Source organism: Muscardinus avellanarius, assembly GCF_963383645.1.
Source record: "Muscardinus avellanarius genome assembly, chromosome: 1".
NCBI classification, from domain to species: domain Eukaryota; kingdom Metazoa; phylum Chordata; class Mammalia; order Rodentia; family Gliridae; genus Muscardinus; species Muscardinus avellanarius.
In genome coordinates, this window is record NC_137786.1 from 229,574,807 (window position 1) to 229,590,922 (window position 16,116).

The 16,116-nt window shown below is 48.3% G+C and overlaps 1 protein-coding gene across 1 annotated transcript; it reads right to left on the reverse strand.

Moving 5' to 3' along the window:
• Nucleotides 1-1,860: 1,860 nt before the first annotated feature.
• HNRNPUL2 (heterogeneous nuclear ribonucleoprotein U like 2) lies at nucleotides 1,861-14,607 on the reverse strand (the record flags this gene model as incomplete). The annotated part of the gene is made up of 14 exons (XM_080697145.1): nucleotides 1,861-1,941; nucleotides 2,050-2,157; nucleotides 2,418-2,491; nucleotides 3,546-3,746; nucleotides 6,971-7,139; nucleotides 8,670-8,798; nucleotides 9,320-9,442; nucleotides 9,612-9,875; nucleotides 10,094-10,206; nucleotides 10,303-10,393; nucleotides 10,665-10,804; nucleotides 10,992-11,068; nucleotides 11,366-11,501; nucleotides 14,058-14,607. The coding sequence occupies 14 exons, from the start codon at nucleotides 14,605-14,607 to the stop codon at nucleotides 1,861-1,863; spliced, it is 2,256 nt and encodes a 751-aa protein (XP_080553271.1).
• Nucleotides 14,608-16,116: the final 1,509 nt, after the last annotated feature.

Here is a 16,116-nt window from a genome sequence, read left to right on the forward strand (position 1 = left end):
CCAAAGCTTTCTCATTTAATAAAAATAATTAGTGGGTTACAGAAAAGTTCATGCAATCACTTCACCCACCGCCACACACAAATCCGTATGAGGGCACCACAAGGAAGAAAGCCAACAGAAAGACATCACCATGAGCACGCAAACCCATCTCCTACCAGCCCCCGTCCAAGCTCGGCCAGAGGGGCCGCAGCAGGAGGCTGTGTCCTGACAGACAGATGACGGACCAGAGGAGCGGAATGAGGACCTGCACATCTAGAGAAGGGCTGCCGCAGGGACAGAGGGAGCGGGAGAGAAAGAGCAAATCTCAGCAAACTCGAAACAGGGCTGCCCAGGTGAGGAAGGAGAAGTGAAGCATTTTCTAGAAGCACAACCCAGGGTTCTCTCTAGGAAGTGCTGTGATACATGGTGCTTGCTGAGTAAGCTGCTGGCTGACACAGTGCTGAGCGGGATGATGAATTAAAACCGAAGCTGAATATTGAAAGAGCATTCCCATAGCCCACCCAGATTCTTGAACCCAGCAACCGGCAGCTGTTTTGTCAAGAATTGGAAGGGCGTTGGTAAAATTAGGCTAAATGATCCCAACAGAGTCTCTTGGATAGAGTCCTCTCTGGGTATACACAGGGAAAAGTACCCCCGAAGGAATCCTGCTTCAAGAAGTCCAGAAGGGGTGCTCCCTTTCACGCACACGTGCACACATGCTCACACTCACTCTTCCCAAGTTTCAGCAGCCCCGCTGAGCTGCCTCCCCTCCCGCCCCCCTTTTCTACTCATTCTCTACCTGTGTATCAAAAAGACCCCAGCAGGGCAGAGCCCCTCACACTGTATAAAATAGTTGCTATTCTCAGCACCTGGGCCTGGGAGCCCACACCACAGGATTCACCTATATACATATCCTGCTGCAGTGAACAGAGTCCTGCTGCATTTTTGTGAGCTGAAACCCTGAGAAACATTCCTTCTCTCCCGCTTAAGAGGCAGACACTCTAGTAAGATAATTTCAGAGACCCGCTGCCTCTCTCAACCTCGGAAGACAGAGACTAGAGACTGGCAAATCACAACCTGCAGCTGAGGGCCACGATCCCACTCTCCCGACACTTCAGGGAATTCATTAACGGGTGCTTACAGGAGGCAAGCTATTCTGCTCTGCAATCTAGAGACGTCTCCACACCTTCTTGGCCTGGGAATCCTACATAACAGAACCACCCAACTCACAGTCTGCGTGCCTCAGCCAAACAGCACACGGCAGGGTGCACGCTGAGACAACTGGCCTCCCAGCCCACCAGACCACATATCCCAAGAGGGAAAGGTCGTAAAGAAAATACAACGGTGAGTTGGTGCAAGTGACTGCTAAGAGCCGATCGTTTATTTTCACTGCCCGGTCACAGCGCTCCCTCTGCCCCTCCTGCCTGCCCCTCCTGCGTGGACAGCAGCCTCGCGCTGCGCCCTCCTGCCCACACCGCCGCACTCTCCCCCTCACTTGACTGCCGCTCCGGCTGCTTTACAATGTCAGAAGGGTGACTTTTTCAGTTCTTTTCCTATCCAACTGCAGGGTGTAGAACAGGCAGCCCTAAGTGCTGCTTTCTGCGCAAATGGTTTTTGATTACAAATATCTAACTAGGTTTGAAATGTTTTATAGAATAAGACAATATTCTTTTCAACAAACTTTAAAAAAAATGTACAGTTTTGTTGTTTGCTTCCACCTCCCCCCTCCCCCACCCCTGCTTGCGCACCCTCCCCCCACCACCCCTCCCCGGCAGCTCAGCCCCACCCCGACAGCCCCTGTTTCCTTGGTTGTGTTTTGGGGGGTGCCTGGCACCCCCAGAGATTCAGCATCATGGCTGACAGGCGACAACAGCAGGGGCTTCACCGATACCCTTGGTAACCGTAGTAGTTCCTGTAGTATCGGTCTCTGTCCTGGGGATGGTGATAGTAGTAATTCTGCCACTGGAAGAAAGGGGGAAACCCATCACTTGGAGCCAGAGCTGGCTGAGGAGGAACAGGCATGAACTCACCCTTCTGGCCCCCAGCCCCTCACCCCAAGGAGATACTCACATCCCGATTGTACTGTCTGTAATAGTCTCTGTATCTGTTGTACTCGTAATCCCGCGCATAGAATCGATCGTAGTCTCCCCTGTATCGGTCATAGAAATTACGGTAGCCCTAAGAAAGAAGAGAGAGTGAGGATCCATGGGTGTTCAGCAGCAAGACCCACTGTTACCCCCCTCTTAAATGAAGTACTTCTTTGCTTGATATAATAAACAGGGTAGATTCTTTTCCCAGGTCAAATTCTTCCAGATGAACACATTAAACGGGCAAAACCCTAAGCCCTGAGAAAACAGCCCAAACCCCTCTGCTCCCCCGAGCCAATAGGAATGGCCATCATAGCCCAGAGGGAGGAGCAGAAGGAGAGCTGCACTCACCCCTCTGTTTCCAGACTGCCCCCAGTACTGCTGCCCGTAGGCCCGGTTGTCGTAGCCTCGGCGCTGCCCGCCCACTGGAAGAGAAATGGAGAGCGCGCTCAGACAGCTGGCGAGGGGTCCTGGCTCCACATTTGAGTGGAAATCAAAAAGCTGGAGCCAAAAGCAATTCTGGGGGAATAGGAGGCCTGCTTCGGCTAGGCTTGCACAATGTTAATTAAAGTACCAGCCAGGATCTTTTAAAAGTCTGAGGGGGAAGGGCAGAGGGAAAGACACAAGAAAACCAAGCCACCTTGCTTTTGAAGCTCCCCAATTCCTGCAAAACATTTACAGTGGCAAAAGGATACATGGCAGAGTTAGTAAAAACTGCCATTCATAGAGTCACAGACTTTCAGCCCTGGAAGGGATCAAAGGTATCACAAAACCCATACCCATCATTTCATACAAAGAAAACAAAGGCTCCCTCCCTCCCTCTCTCTATATATAATGTACTCCTTGAGGGAACTTTTAATATTCTCAGTGCTCAGCATGTAATGGTACTCAAAACCTCTGCTGTCTTAAGTTATATACCACACACACACACACACACACACACACACACTCCCCACAGTTTTTAAAGAGCAGTGAATGCACACTCAAGGTTTAGCTGACAAACTAGACATTTGGAGAAAAATTCCACGGATAACCCAACTTGCTTTGTAAATGCCCCAAATTACTGAAAAAATGAACAATGCATCACTTTCTGGGTTATGCATGTGGGCTGACCCAAGACAATACACCAAGAAAACTCTGAGAAGCAGATTTCACTGCACAAATCCTTCACTGGCAAGGTGAAGTGGAAAAGCCATGTGTTAACATAAAAACTGGACAGATGAGAAGGCACAGCACTAGCTTTCTAAGAAAACAAGTATTTTCACTGAAAAGTATCTTTTTCAGAGTTGAAAGATTGTGAAAACAGCAAAGGAAGCTGGTGATGTTAGCAGACGACACAGGAAGAAATAAGCTCCATAAAGAAGGCACTTCCTTCTCGCTGGTGACTTCACTTGCTTTCCCGAGCTTCCTGTGCAGGGCCTGCTGTACTCAGCACAGGAGCAGCCTGGGGCCGGGGGCTGGCAGGTCCCCAGGACTCACCGTAGCCTTGGCCTCGGCTTCGGTTCTGCCGGTTGCGCTTGTTTCGGTTGTTGCGGCGGTTAGTCCGCTTCTCGGAGGGGGGCAGCAGCTTCCTGGCCTCCTCCTTGTACTTGGTGACGATGGGCTGAGCTTCCTCCTTCTCTAGCTCCCCATAGGTCACCTCATCCATGTAGTCACACTTTTCAGGCAGGGAGAAGTTGGCTATAAGAGTAAGAGAGAAGCTTGTGGGCCTGAAAAGTGCATAGATGGGTAAGAACTCATTATAAAAGCTCTTCTACAGGAAGCATAAGCCTCTCTAAGCCTCATCTAGTAATGCACAAAAATGTACCAGGTGCAGACCCACTTGCATTCACATGAACTTTCTCTGCTCTAAGTTTTCTCTCTATTGTAACAGCCCCAGGCAAAGGGTTATCTGCCAACTGTAGATTTATTAAGTTCTCAAATGATCCATAATGAATCAGCAGTGAACTGGGTTATGGCTTCTTATCAGGACAGAAGCAGGTAACAGAGGCGAAAAGTAACTGAGAAAGTTTTGGTGTTAGTTAGATAAGATGTTAAGAACTTTTCTGTGTGTGCCGTACTGGGGATGGAACCCCAGGGGCATTATACTGCAAGCTATACCCAAACCCTTTATTTTTAGTCTATCTACCTATTTATTCATTTATTTACTTGGTACTGGGGATGAAACCCAGGGTCTTTTTACCTCCAAGCTACACCCCCAGCCCTATTTTTTTATTCTTTATTTTTGACAGAGTCTCACTGAGTTGCAAATTGGCTCCCTAAGTAGCTGAGGCGGTCCGCGAATTTGGATCCTCCTGTCTCAGCCTCACAAAGGCTGGGATTACAAGCATGTGCCACCACTCCCAGCAGTCTTTTTATTTTTGAAACTAGGTCTCACTGACTTGCGAAAGGCCTTGCTAAGTAGCTGAGGCTGTCCTCGAACTGTGATTCTCTAGTCTCAGCCTCCCGAATGCTAGGATTATAAGCATGCGCCACCACACCGGGCTCAAGAAGTAATATTTTTAAAAGAAACTCTGCCATAAAACAATCTATTAACCTATACAAGAACAGAAAATAAGTGCACAAGGTCTCGCATTTACCACCTGTACATGATGATAGGTCAGCACACCTGCTAGTCTCTGGACATCTAGTTCACAGGCTGAGTCCCAGTGGAATTCATTTCAATGGAACTCTCATAATTCTCAGATGAATCCAGTTAGCCTTGTTTTATAAAATTGAACTAAATTTCTCACAGTGCCTGAGTATCAGTTATGGATTGGCTTAGTCTGTTTAGACATGCAAAGACTTTTAGCTTATGAATGTGTAAGCCAGTTCCCATGACTGGGAAATATATACCACACACACTTTTATTTTTGGTGGTACTGGGGATGAAACCCAGGGTAATTCGACCTCCGAGCTACACCCCCCCCTGCCCTATCTTTTATTTTGAAACCGAGTCTCACTAAGTAGTAGCTGAGGCTGTCCATGAACTGCGATCTGCTGGTCTCAGCCTCCCGAATGCTGGGATTACAAGCGTGCGTCATGATGCCCAGCTCAATTTTTTTTTTTTTTTTTTTTGTGGTACTGGGGGTGGAACCTGGAGGCTTTCTACCTCTGGGCTATACTCCCAGACCTATTTTATATTTTATTTGAAAGGGTCTCACTAAATTGCTGAGAGCCTTACTAAGTAGCTGAGGCTGGCTTCAAACCTGTCTTCACCTCCCAAGCCAGCCCCTATTTTTCTATTCTTTGAGACTCTGATAGCAAAGGACCCAACTAGCTGGGGCTGGCGGCAAATAACGATCTCCTGGGATTACAAGTGTGTGCCACCACGCCCGGCTTGGAATATATGAATTTTAAGATTTAAGCAATTGACAGGGTAGGTTAGGATGTCACAAACTAAAGGCAGCAAGGAAAAACCACAGTACCAAGGGAACAGCAGAAAGTTAAATCTCAAAATAATTAATGCTGCCTTGTATGGACCCTGCTCTCAGAATTTGCATTGCATTAATGATTTTGTCCAAATACCAAAAAAAAAAAAAAAAAAAAGGCAAATAAGCAACAAACTACAAGCCTAATATACTAGTAATTAAGATATACCAATGGCATAATTTATTCCAAACACCAAAAATTTTCATTTGAACCACTGTAAAACTGCCCCCCCATTTTTTGAGTGTTAGGGATTGAACCCAGGGGCATTCTAACTCCGAGCTACAACCTCAGCCCAATTTTTTATTCTTTATTTTGAAACAGGGTCTCACCAAGTAGCTGAGACTGGCCCAGAACCTGGGATCCTCCTATCTCCGCCACCCAAGTACTTGGATTACATCCGCCATACCTAGCTTTATTCATTCATTTTTTTCGCTGAAGACTAAAACCAAAGCCTAGTGCTTGCTTGGCCATTAAGATACATCTCCAGCCCTCTGAGCTCTAATTATCCTGTAAAACATCGGTTTCCCTTTGTTGTATCTCATGAGAGATGAGTCAAGTAGCTACGGCTTCTCCACGTACTCAGCTCATTCACTCATTTGTTTACTAATTTTTGTGTGTTGTACTGGGGATTGAACCCAGAAGCATTGTTAGCTATAGCCCTTTTTATTTTTTGCAGTATTGGGGATGGAAACCAGGGGCATTCCACCTCCAAGCTACACCCCTAGCCCCATTTTTTATTCTTTACTTTGAAACAGGGTCTCACTGAGTTGCAGAGGGCCTCACTAAGGAGTAGCTGAGGCTGTCCGTGAATGGTGATCGTCTTGTCTTCCCAAATGCTGGGATTATAAGCGTGCACCACCATGCCCGGTCTTTTTATTTTTTTTCCTGGTACTGAGGATGGAACCCAGGGGCATTCGACCTGAGCTACGCCCCCTACCCTATTTTTCATTCTTTTATTTTGAAACTGGGTCTCACTGAGTTGCAGAGGGCCTCATTAAGTAGCTGAGGCTATGTGCAAACTGCGATCCTCCGCTCTCGGCCTCCCGAATGCTGGGATTACAAGCATGCGCCACCTGGCCCGGCTGGCATTCTCCTTCTGAGCTATATGCCCAGACCTAGTTTTTATTCTGTAATTTGAAACAGGATCTGAGTTGCAGAGGGCCTAAGTAGCTGAGGCTGTCCATGAAATGTGATCCTCCTGTCTCAGCCTCCCAAATAGCAGGATTACTGGCGTGTGCCACCACGCCTGGCTTAATCTTTGTTTTTATAGTCTAAGTTGCCCGAGGCCTGAACCTTTGATCCTATCTCAGGCTGCTGAGTACTGAGATTACAGGCATGGGCCACCTCGCCCAGCTCACTCATTCATTCACTGGCACGTGCTCACACTCATGACACTGCTCTTCAGATTTATACTTTAGACATGGGTGCTAAGAGGACCTGACAAGGTGTGCACTGATCGTGTGCAGATCCCTGTCTCCGCAATTCTAGCGCACCTTTCATCTCCAGCATTATAGACTCAGGCACGTCGTCTCCCTCCACTTCCTTCCTCAACTCCAGCCGCTTCTTCCAGTCCTCCTCATTAGGGACGACGACCACCACCTTGCGGGAGAAGGTCTTGAACAGCAACAGTTTCCGCCGCTGGCCAGAGTTGTACACGTTACACTAGGAACAAGAGATGTTTGGCAATAAAAATCAATTTCTCCTGAATCAGATTAGGGGTCAATAATACACAGTCATTAACTTCTCAAACTCTACGTGAGGGGTATCAGCAAATGTTGAACGTCAGGAAAACCGAGTTTCAGATGAGGTTAAGGGATTTGTCCAAAATCACAAGTCCAGTAAGTGGGGAGCCATGAGTTCAAACGAGAGTCAACTCTTTGTTGTTTTTTAAAGTACTGGGGATTGAACCCAGGGGCATTCTACCCCCAAGCTATACTCTCAGCCCTATTTCTTATTCTTTAATTTGAAACAGGGTCTCACTAAATTGCAGAGGTTGGCTGCGAACCTGTAATCCTCCTTGTCTCAGCCTCCCAAGTACTGGGATTACAACTGTGTGCCACTACGGCCAGCACTTCGACTTTCTTTTTATTTATTTATTTTTTATTTTTTTATTGGTGCATTGTAACCATACATGACATTGGAATACAAGACTTGAGAGGATATACAAGCACATATCATCACTTGGCCCTCATCCAATCCCCATCCCCTTCCCTCCCCCTCCCTCCATCCCATGCTTGATTGGTGGTTATCTTTGATACATTTGTTTACTGTACCTCATGAGTTTTAAAGAGGCTCCATCCTCCCCCACCCCACCCCCTCTGACTGGTCACCTTAATTGCTTCTCTATAGGGCCCTTTCTGCAACTCGACCTCCTCCTGTTACCCCTTTCCTCCTAGATTTTGCTGGCTAGGGGAAGCATCTTGGTTTTACTTTCTGTGATATTTCTCGGCAGCACTTCGACTTTCTATTGCCTCTTTCACCTGGGGACCTACACATTCTCAGGTTAAAACACTAAATGAGGGGTACAAACCCCTGGAAAGTTCAAAAACATTACAAGGGTAGCTTACAACCAGATAGTCATAATTAAAGTAAACGGATTCATCTTTTAATTATTTTGGTAGTACTGAGGATAAAACCCAGGTGCATTTTACCCTTTTTTTTTTTTTTTTTGGTGGTACTGGGGGTGGAACCCAGAGGCTTTCTACCTCCAGGCTATACTCCCAGACCCACTTTATATTTGACCCATTTTATATTTTATTTGTAAACAGGGTCTCACTAAGTTGCTGAGAGCTTCACTAAGTAGCTGAGACTGGCTTCGAACCTGCGCGATCCTCCTGTCTCAGCCTCCCAAGCGCAGGGATTACAAGCGTGCGCCACCACGCCCGGCTTTTACCTTTGATTTATACCCACAGTCTTTTTATTCTTTATTTTGAAACAGGGTCTGAGTTGCAAAGAGCCTCACTAAGTAGCTGAGGCCGTCCTCGAAATGCGATCCTCCTGTCTCAGCCTCCCAAATGATGGGATTACAAGTGTGCGCCACCATGCCTGGCGTCTGATTAGTTTTTTAAAATTCAGTCTCTCTTTACATATGTACTCTCGTTTGATGCTAAACAATTTTATCAGATAAAGTGGGCACCAAACTCTCATCTTTGGATCTTTTATAACAATATTTTTTAAATGTCTGAACCATACCTGATCAAGAATGAAGTTCCTCTTTGTCCGGGAAGCAATCTGGACAAGCTTACTAAGGCACTGGGAGGCTTGCTGAACTAAAAGGTCTCGGCTTTTAGCGTCCATCTCTGGCTCCTCGAGCCCCTTCATCTGATAAGTGTAAGGGAAAAGAGAAAAACAAGGAGTTATGTAGCAAGTTGAGATCCAAGAATCACTACTGTTACTTTAAATGGTCCATCTATCACGTCAACCCATCCTTCTCCCTCAGCGCTATGTCCACTTCCTGTAGTACACCCATTTCCAGTTAATCAGTATATATATTCCAAATCTTATCTTTCAGAATTCTGACATGTGAAACAGGTGGTGCAGGCCTATAATCCTAGTACTTGGAAAGCTGAGACAGGAGGATCACAGGTTTACCAACAGGCTCAGCAACTGAGATCCTGTTTCCATATTTAAAAAAATAAAATAGGTCTGGGGGTGTAGCTTAAAGGTAGAATGCCCCTAGGTTCAATCCCTAGTATCAAATAAAGAAGAAAAAAAAAAAAATAGAAAAAAAAAAAAGGAAAAGAAAAAGGAAAAGAAAAAGAAAAAACCCCACAAAACACATCCACAGGAAAAAACTCACTCCTTTATTTGTGGAACTTTTGTTTTCAGACACTTCAACTCACCCTCATTTGATTGAGCACAGTCTCAGCTCCCAGGACGTTGTATCTTTTCTCAGGGTTCTCTTTTGCATATTTCAGGGCCCACTGGGTCTTTCCAGATCCAGGTAGTCCCACCATCAGAATCACCTACAAGTAAAGAGAATCAGGAATGCAATGAAAACTCACTTAGTTTTATAAATTCAATTTAAAAACATTTTCCCATCCCAGTATTGAAGATGCTGAGAAGAGACCTGGGAGAACACACTACCCACCATTCCAAAGCAGGAAGCTCAAATTTCTGCACTGTCGGGCATACCTCACACTCCTCTATGGTCTTGGGAGGGACTGCAGTGCGCACACGCTCCTCCACAGGCACAGCATGAATGAACACAAACTCTTCAGGTGGTGGGAAAAAGGGCTCCTCCTTCTGACCAAAGTTTAATTCTACAACACAATTTTTGCAGAGGACATGGGGTAGAAGGGCCCGCTCGGCCAGGGATTCCTTGTTGATCCGGAATGCAACTCCGAGGTCTTCACCATTCTTGGAAAAAGAGAGTTCTATTTCTTCTGTCTCAAAATTCTACAAAGACAAAAGACAAGAGCACTTATGAACCGAAAGGTTTGAGGCAGACTAAATGTTAGTTTAATTAAAAAAAAAAAAAATCAAGACTTTGAAACACAACTAAACAAGCAACACAACAAATGCATGAAAGCCAGCAGTTGATTGAAAGCATCAACTAAATTCCCAGGGCCCTTTCTCCATACCCTGCTACAAATCTACAACTTTAGAACACTTACAGCAAAGCAGCCAATGACATCGTTCTCCCCAAAAGTCTGGCCGAACTCCTCAAACTGTCCATTCTCTGCTTTGAGTCCTCGTCCATCAAAACCATAGGAGAATTCATCCTCACCTAGAATAATATAAAAAAATCAGTTAACTACTCAGTTCCCATAGAATGAGCAAGATGACAACAGGCACAAACAAGGAAGTTACAAAATAAGTTTACCAAGCTGTGGACGAGAAAAGTCAACAGACCACCCAACTCGAAGGAGAGAAACCTCTGTGCAGCCTTCTTTCATTGGGAGATTCTGGGTTACCTGGTCAAGTCAGAAAAGGAACTCTTAAGATACTCTGACCAACACAAGAGCAAAGTCTGAATTAGATACGGTTTCTATACAAACTAAAAATGACAACTATCACAATTCAAAAGGAGAATGACAACCATCACTAAACCAAAGTCATGGGGGTCAACTGTCTGGTCACTGAAGATCACTGTTATCGTGGGATACCTTTTTTGTGCACTAACAAAATACTGATGAATGGGAGTCTGAGACACTAATTAACGAATAGCGTTAACGAGCTACTAACCTTGGCCTCAAAGCAGACCTTTCCCTTTGTTATTCCATAAGTACTCCTCGCCCCAGACCAAAGGGTGGGGAACTTCTCTGAGAAAAGGGGCTGCCCTCCATAGCGGTCTTTGCTCACTTGAAAATGGAGATCAGAGGTATCTATAAGAAGAAAGAGAAACTGATTCACTACAATGCCTGCTACCTGAAAACCACCACCAGAGCACAAATATACCTAATTGTCCAGAATGGACACAAAGTCTCTTAGAATCGATAAGCCATGAAGTTTTCATCTCCAAAATCACTTTCAGATTAGTTTGAAACCCCAATTTATCTGTCTTATACATACATGTGTCCAGATTCACAAGAGTTTGATCCTCTTCCTCATCTTTTGCCTCTTCTTCAGGAGGTGGTGGAGACTTGGAGCTATTTGCAGGAGAGATAAGCAAATACAATATAACCAAAGCCCTCTTCTTTGAGAATTGTCTGTGTGACATTATGTCCATTTTATCCTATCAGTGAACATCAAATTCCAGCAGACAGCTTCTTTCAACAAACAAGAAAGGGCAATAGGAGCTTCCATAGTGGATTCAATTCTAAATCATATGCCTATAAAAACCTATTCCATTTTTAATCCACCCCTCCTTCCAGACTCTCCAATCAACATCAGATACCAAAACCAGAGTAGACATTCCCTTCAAGGAAAGGGACCGTTTCCCTCACCGGCTGTGGTAAGCCTCCTCTCGGAATTCATAGTAAGCTCGGCCATGTTCATCCTTCTCATCCCGCTGTCTCTTTACCCCCCGCCGCTCACCATCTGAGCCTGCTGGTTTTGACTTTTCACTATCTTGATCATCTCCTACAAAAAGGAGGGAAAGAAAATCAGCAGTTTTTATACTGGAAGGTAGAATAAGCTCAGACCAATAGAAACTAAACGGGATCTGAGGATCTGCCTAATCAAAACAGCCAGGTATTCCCACTGCATCCATATTACATTTCCAAATATTACCTTCCTATCATTGGCTGAAAATTTAGGGTAGGGGGAGAACATTATGGACTAATTAAAGTCAAGCAGTAGATAAAAAACTGGACAGGTTTTGCATTCTAAATTTATCTGCTTAAATCAGGTCAAACTTGCAGATTTCCCCATTAATACAACACAAAAAAATACCCCTTAGGTCTTTTAAAAAAACCTTCACAAATGGTCTTCTATTTTTACCAGATTTGGATTTAAGTCAGGCACTTAATACATATTTTCTAACACTTTCCCATAGCTTCATGATATACATGCCTCAAATTTTCTTTAAAAGTTTGCCTTTGCTATCTAAAATGCACAACCACCCATGGTTTCACTCACTTAGCAAATAAAATCAAGTGCATGATATACACAGCTGTATTTTTGTCAGAGGTTTTTACTGAAAGTTGCAAGAGCAAACCATTAGGTCACAAGAGACCCAAAAATAATACTGCATTTTTAATGCACATAATTTGGGACAGAAAGGTGTTGTCACATATTTAGCAACATTCTTATTATTTTTGCAGTTCTAGGGGTTGAATCAGGGGCATTCTACTTCTGGGCTATACCCCCAGCCCTGTTTTTTATTCTTTACTTTGAAACAGGGTCTCACTACATTGTGGAGGGCTAAAGTAGCTGAAGGTAGGCACAAATCTGTGATCCTCCTGTCTCAGCCTCCCAAGTACTGGGATTACAAGCGTGCACCACCATTCCCAGCTCAGCAACATTCTTTACAAGAAAAACAAAACAAAAAAACACTGGAGTTTTTCCTTAGACTTTTGTATTTGTACTACCAAGGCTTTTTAACTACCAAAGCTTTTTCTTTCTTTTTTTTTTTTTGGTATTGGGGACTGAACCCAGGGGCATTGTACTCCTGAGCCGTACAACCCATCCCCCTTCTTTTGAAACAGGGTCTCACTAAATTGCTGAAGCTGCCTAGAAACTTAAGACCCTCCTGTCTCAGCCTTCCTAAACCTGTGATTACAGATGTGTGACACCACACCCATCTACACCAGAATGCCAAGTTTTAAAAAATTCCCTCCATTTTTTTTTTTTTTTAACAGTATTGGGGATCGAGCCTAGGAACATCCTACCTCCAAGGTATATACCTCAGCCCTATGTTTTTTAGAAACGAGGAAGGAATCCAGGGTCATTCTACCTCCAAGCTACATTCCCTGCCCTATTTTCCCCCATTATTTTGAAACAGGTTCTCACTAAATTGCGGAGGACCTCACTAAGCAGCTGAGGTTGGTCCGAACCTGTGATTCTCCTGTCTCAGCCTCACAAGTACTGAGATTCCAAGTGTGTGCTACCACACCTGGCTAATAATTTTAATTTCTTTAAAGCATCATTTATTTATCCTTCACTTTTTATCTGTATTTGGGGTACACACAAGTCAAAGATTATATAATAGAAAGCCTGTAAGTCGCATGTGATTGTTGCAAAATAGGTTCCAATTATACTATGATAACTCGGTAAGCAGTCTAAAAAACATGAATACAAGAAATGAGATAGCCCACTTATTCTAAGATTTGAAAGCAGGTCTAGCTTCTCTGCTACCCTGACACTCTTTCGGATCATCTCTAATCATTCAAATACTTCAAAAGGAGAAAGGTCGCGAACTTCCCGGGGCTTCTCTTCCACAAGGTTACTCCACGGACCAGAACCTCAATCGCATAGGAACCTAAACTGCACACGGCCAGAGCCAAATATACAGCAAATCTACAAACGTATCCATCCATTGGTTCAGTGGGGAGATGAAAGTTTAGTCATAAAAAACACGGGCTGGGTAAAACCCCTGGTCAAGTAACTAACTTGTTCCAAATGCACCAGATTAAAGACTTTCTCCGCTAGTTAACTATTAAACTCAACGCTCACGCTACAGGCTGTCCCCTACTGCTCAGGCGGCGGCAAGGTTAGGTTTCCAGATTCTGAGCGGCTCAAGCTCTGGCAGTGTGCTTTTGACACAAAGGACTTTGACGGACCCGGCTTATTGCTTAATATTTTTACGGTCAAAAAGTCAACAGTCAGCCCAAAGGCCTAACCCTGTGACGGCAAGTCCACCGGCCCCTGTCATCGCCAATTCCTCCGCACATTCTCGGCTAAGAAAAAGGTAAGGTGCCCTGGGAGGGACTGCTCCACAGGTAGCATGCAGAATCGCTCGCATCCAACCACTACCAGGGAACCGAGGTGGGCAGGAACCTCCCTCCTACAAACGGTGGCGCCGCCAAACCCCTCGGAACGGTGGGCGGCGGATCAAAGCCCCCACCTCCGTGGGACGCCACCAAAGAGCAGAGAGAACGCTGCACCCTCGGGCGGGCGGGCCCGCGGCCAGGGCGGCGTGCTGGTTCAGGGGCGCGCCCGGCGGCTTAGGGCCGGGCCCCGCTGCCAGCTCCTCACCCTGCTCCTCGGCGGCCTTGTCTGCGGGCGCCTCGGACCCCGGCGTCTCGTCTCCGCTCCGCTCCTCGGGCTCGTCCTCCTCTCCCTTGCCGGGGCCCTGCTCTTCGCCACCATTGACCCCACCTGGGCCGGCCGCGGCCTCCGCCGGCTTCTCGGCGGCATCGGGCTCGGCCGCGGCCTCCATGGCTGCCGCCTCCGGGGGCTCCGGCGGCGGCTGCGCGGCCAGGCCCGAGGCCTGCGCGGGGGGTGGCTCCTCGTCCTCGTCCTCAAGCAGCGCCTCCTCGTCCTCCTCCTCCTCCTCCTCCTCCTCCTCCTCGTCGTCCTCCTCGTCCCCGCCCGGGCCGCCGCCCGACGCGGCCACAGGCCGAGGCTCCGCCTTGCAGGCCCCGCCGGGCCCGGCCCCGCCGCCGCCGGCCTCGTCCTCCAGCAGCTCGGCGTCCAGCGCCTCCTGCAGCCGCTGCGCCAGATCCATCTTGAGGCCGCGCGAGTCCAGGCCCCGCCGCTGCAGCTCCGACCGCAGCTCGGTCACTTTCAGCCGCTTCACCTCCATCGCCGCCGCCGCCTCCTCCGCCTCCCGCCGCCTCCTCCCCTGCGAACCGTCGACCGAGCCCGAACGCGCAGGCGCCGCCGCCGCCCGCCTCCGCCTCACGCGCCAGCACTGGGCCCGCGCGAGCGAGCGCACGCACGCACGCACGCCGCGGCGAGGGCCTCCCCGGCTCCGCCGCGAGGCCGAGTGCCGCCCGGCCCTGCCCTCCCCCGTGCGGCTCTCGGAGCCCCAAACAACGCCACAGGGAGCCGCTCTCCCTCCAGCCCCGGGTCCCCCTACCGCGGGCGGGCGCGCGCCGAGGACGACGGAGTTCCCTCCTTCCTTCTCCCGCCCCTCCCGGCCTGCGGGCCAATCAGCGCGGGAGGTCTCTCCGCGCAGCCGCAGCAGGGCGCAGGACGGGCCCGGCTGGCTGGGGCTCAAGTGCCTCGTAGCACGGAAGCGTGTGCGCGCCCGTCTTTCCGTACTTCAGCCGGGCCTTCTGCGCAGGCTCCGGGAGCTCCCCATCACAAGCTCCTCCCACCCCCCCCCCGGGCTGTCGGCGCGTTTCCGATAGCCGCGGTCTCTTAGGGTTTGCTCGACGGCCTCTCTTCCCTACTCTTGTGTGTGCAGTCGGGTTGGGGGAGTACTGAAAAAAAGCCGGGAGGGAATCTGTCGCAACACGACGGCTTCCGTCTTTTACGGCAATGCTTTTTGTAACCAGTAAGCAAAAGGGTTCTTCAGAACCCAGGAAAACAGTAACACCCCCCGCCCGCCCTTCTTTTCTCTCAAAGCCTCATCAACTTCTACCCAGCAACAGACGCCCCGGCCCCGCCTTTCGTCTCTCTCATTGGCCAACTTGAATCGTTGTCCGTCGTTCTGGTTGGCCCTGCGCGATCGTCCGGGTTTTTTTCGATTGGCGAAGCGGCCTGGGGATTTTTTTTTTTTTTCCGGGTTGGTCCGCCGGGGAGGCGGGTCGTTTCTGCGGGATTACTTTTCCGGAGCCGCCTGTGATTGGGCGGTGTGGCGCAGTGCGCGCGACCCTTTAGCTACCGAACTGCTGGGAGAGCCGACCCTTTCCTCTCGGTGCCGCAGCCCCGACACTCGAGTCCTGGCGGGGGCTTCCGGGCTTCGGCGTCTGCAGGAGGCCGGGAACTGGCCGGGCGCTTGGTGCGTTTGCACCTGAGAAGCTCATGAGGCCGCTGAAGCCTCCCCTGCGGCTTGGGAAGCAAGACTCTCGTTTACCCCGCGCCCCAGCGCTCAGCACAGACGTCGACGGATGCCTGTTGAATGAGGACGAATAAAGAGCTGGCATGGAGGGAGGCCCTCTCGCCGTCTTCGGCAGTTGTCCCCGCCCACTCCCTTCTCCTTCCAGGTTAGGGGGTGTGTCCGAAAGAAAGGAGGAAGTAAATTCTGCCGGCGATCGCCCGCCCGCCCGTTCCCTAGGAGGGCCTCCCCTCCCACACGCCCCTCGGGGTGTCGTCTAGCCCCAAGATCGCCCGGTCAGGGAATCCCGAGCTGTGCTTTTATTATTCC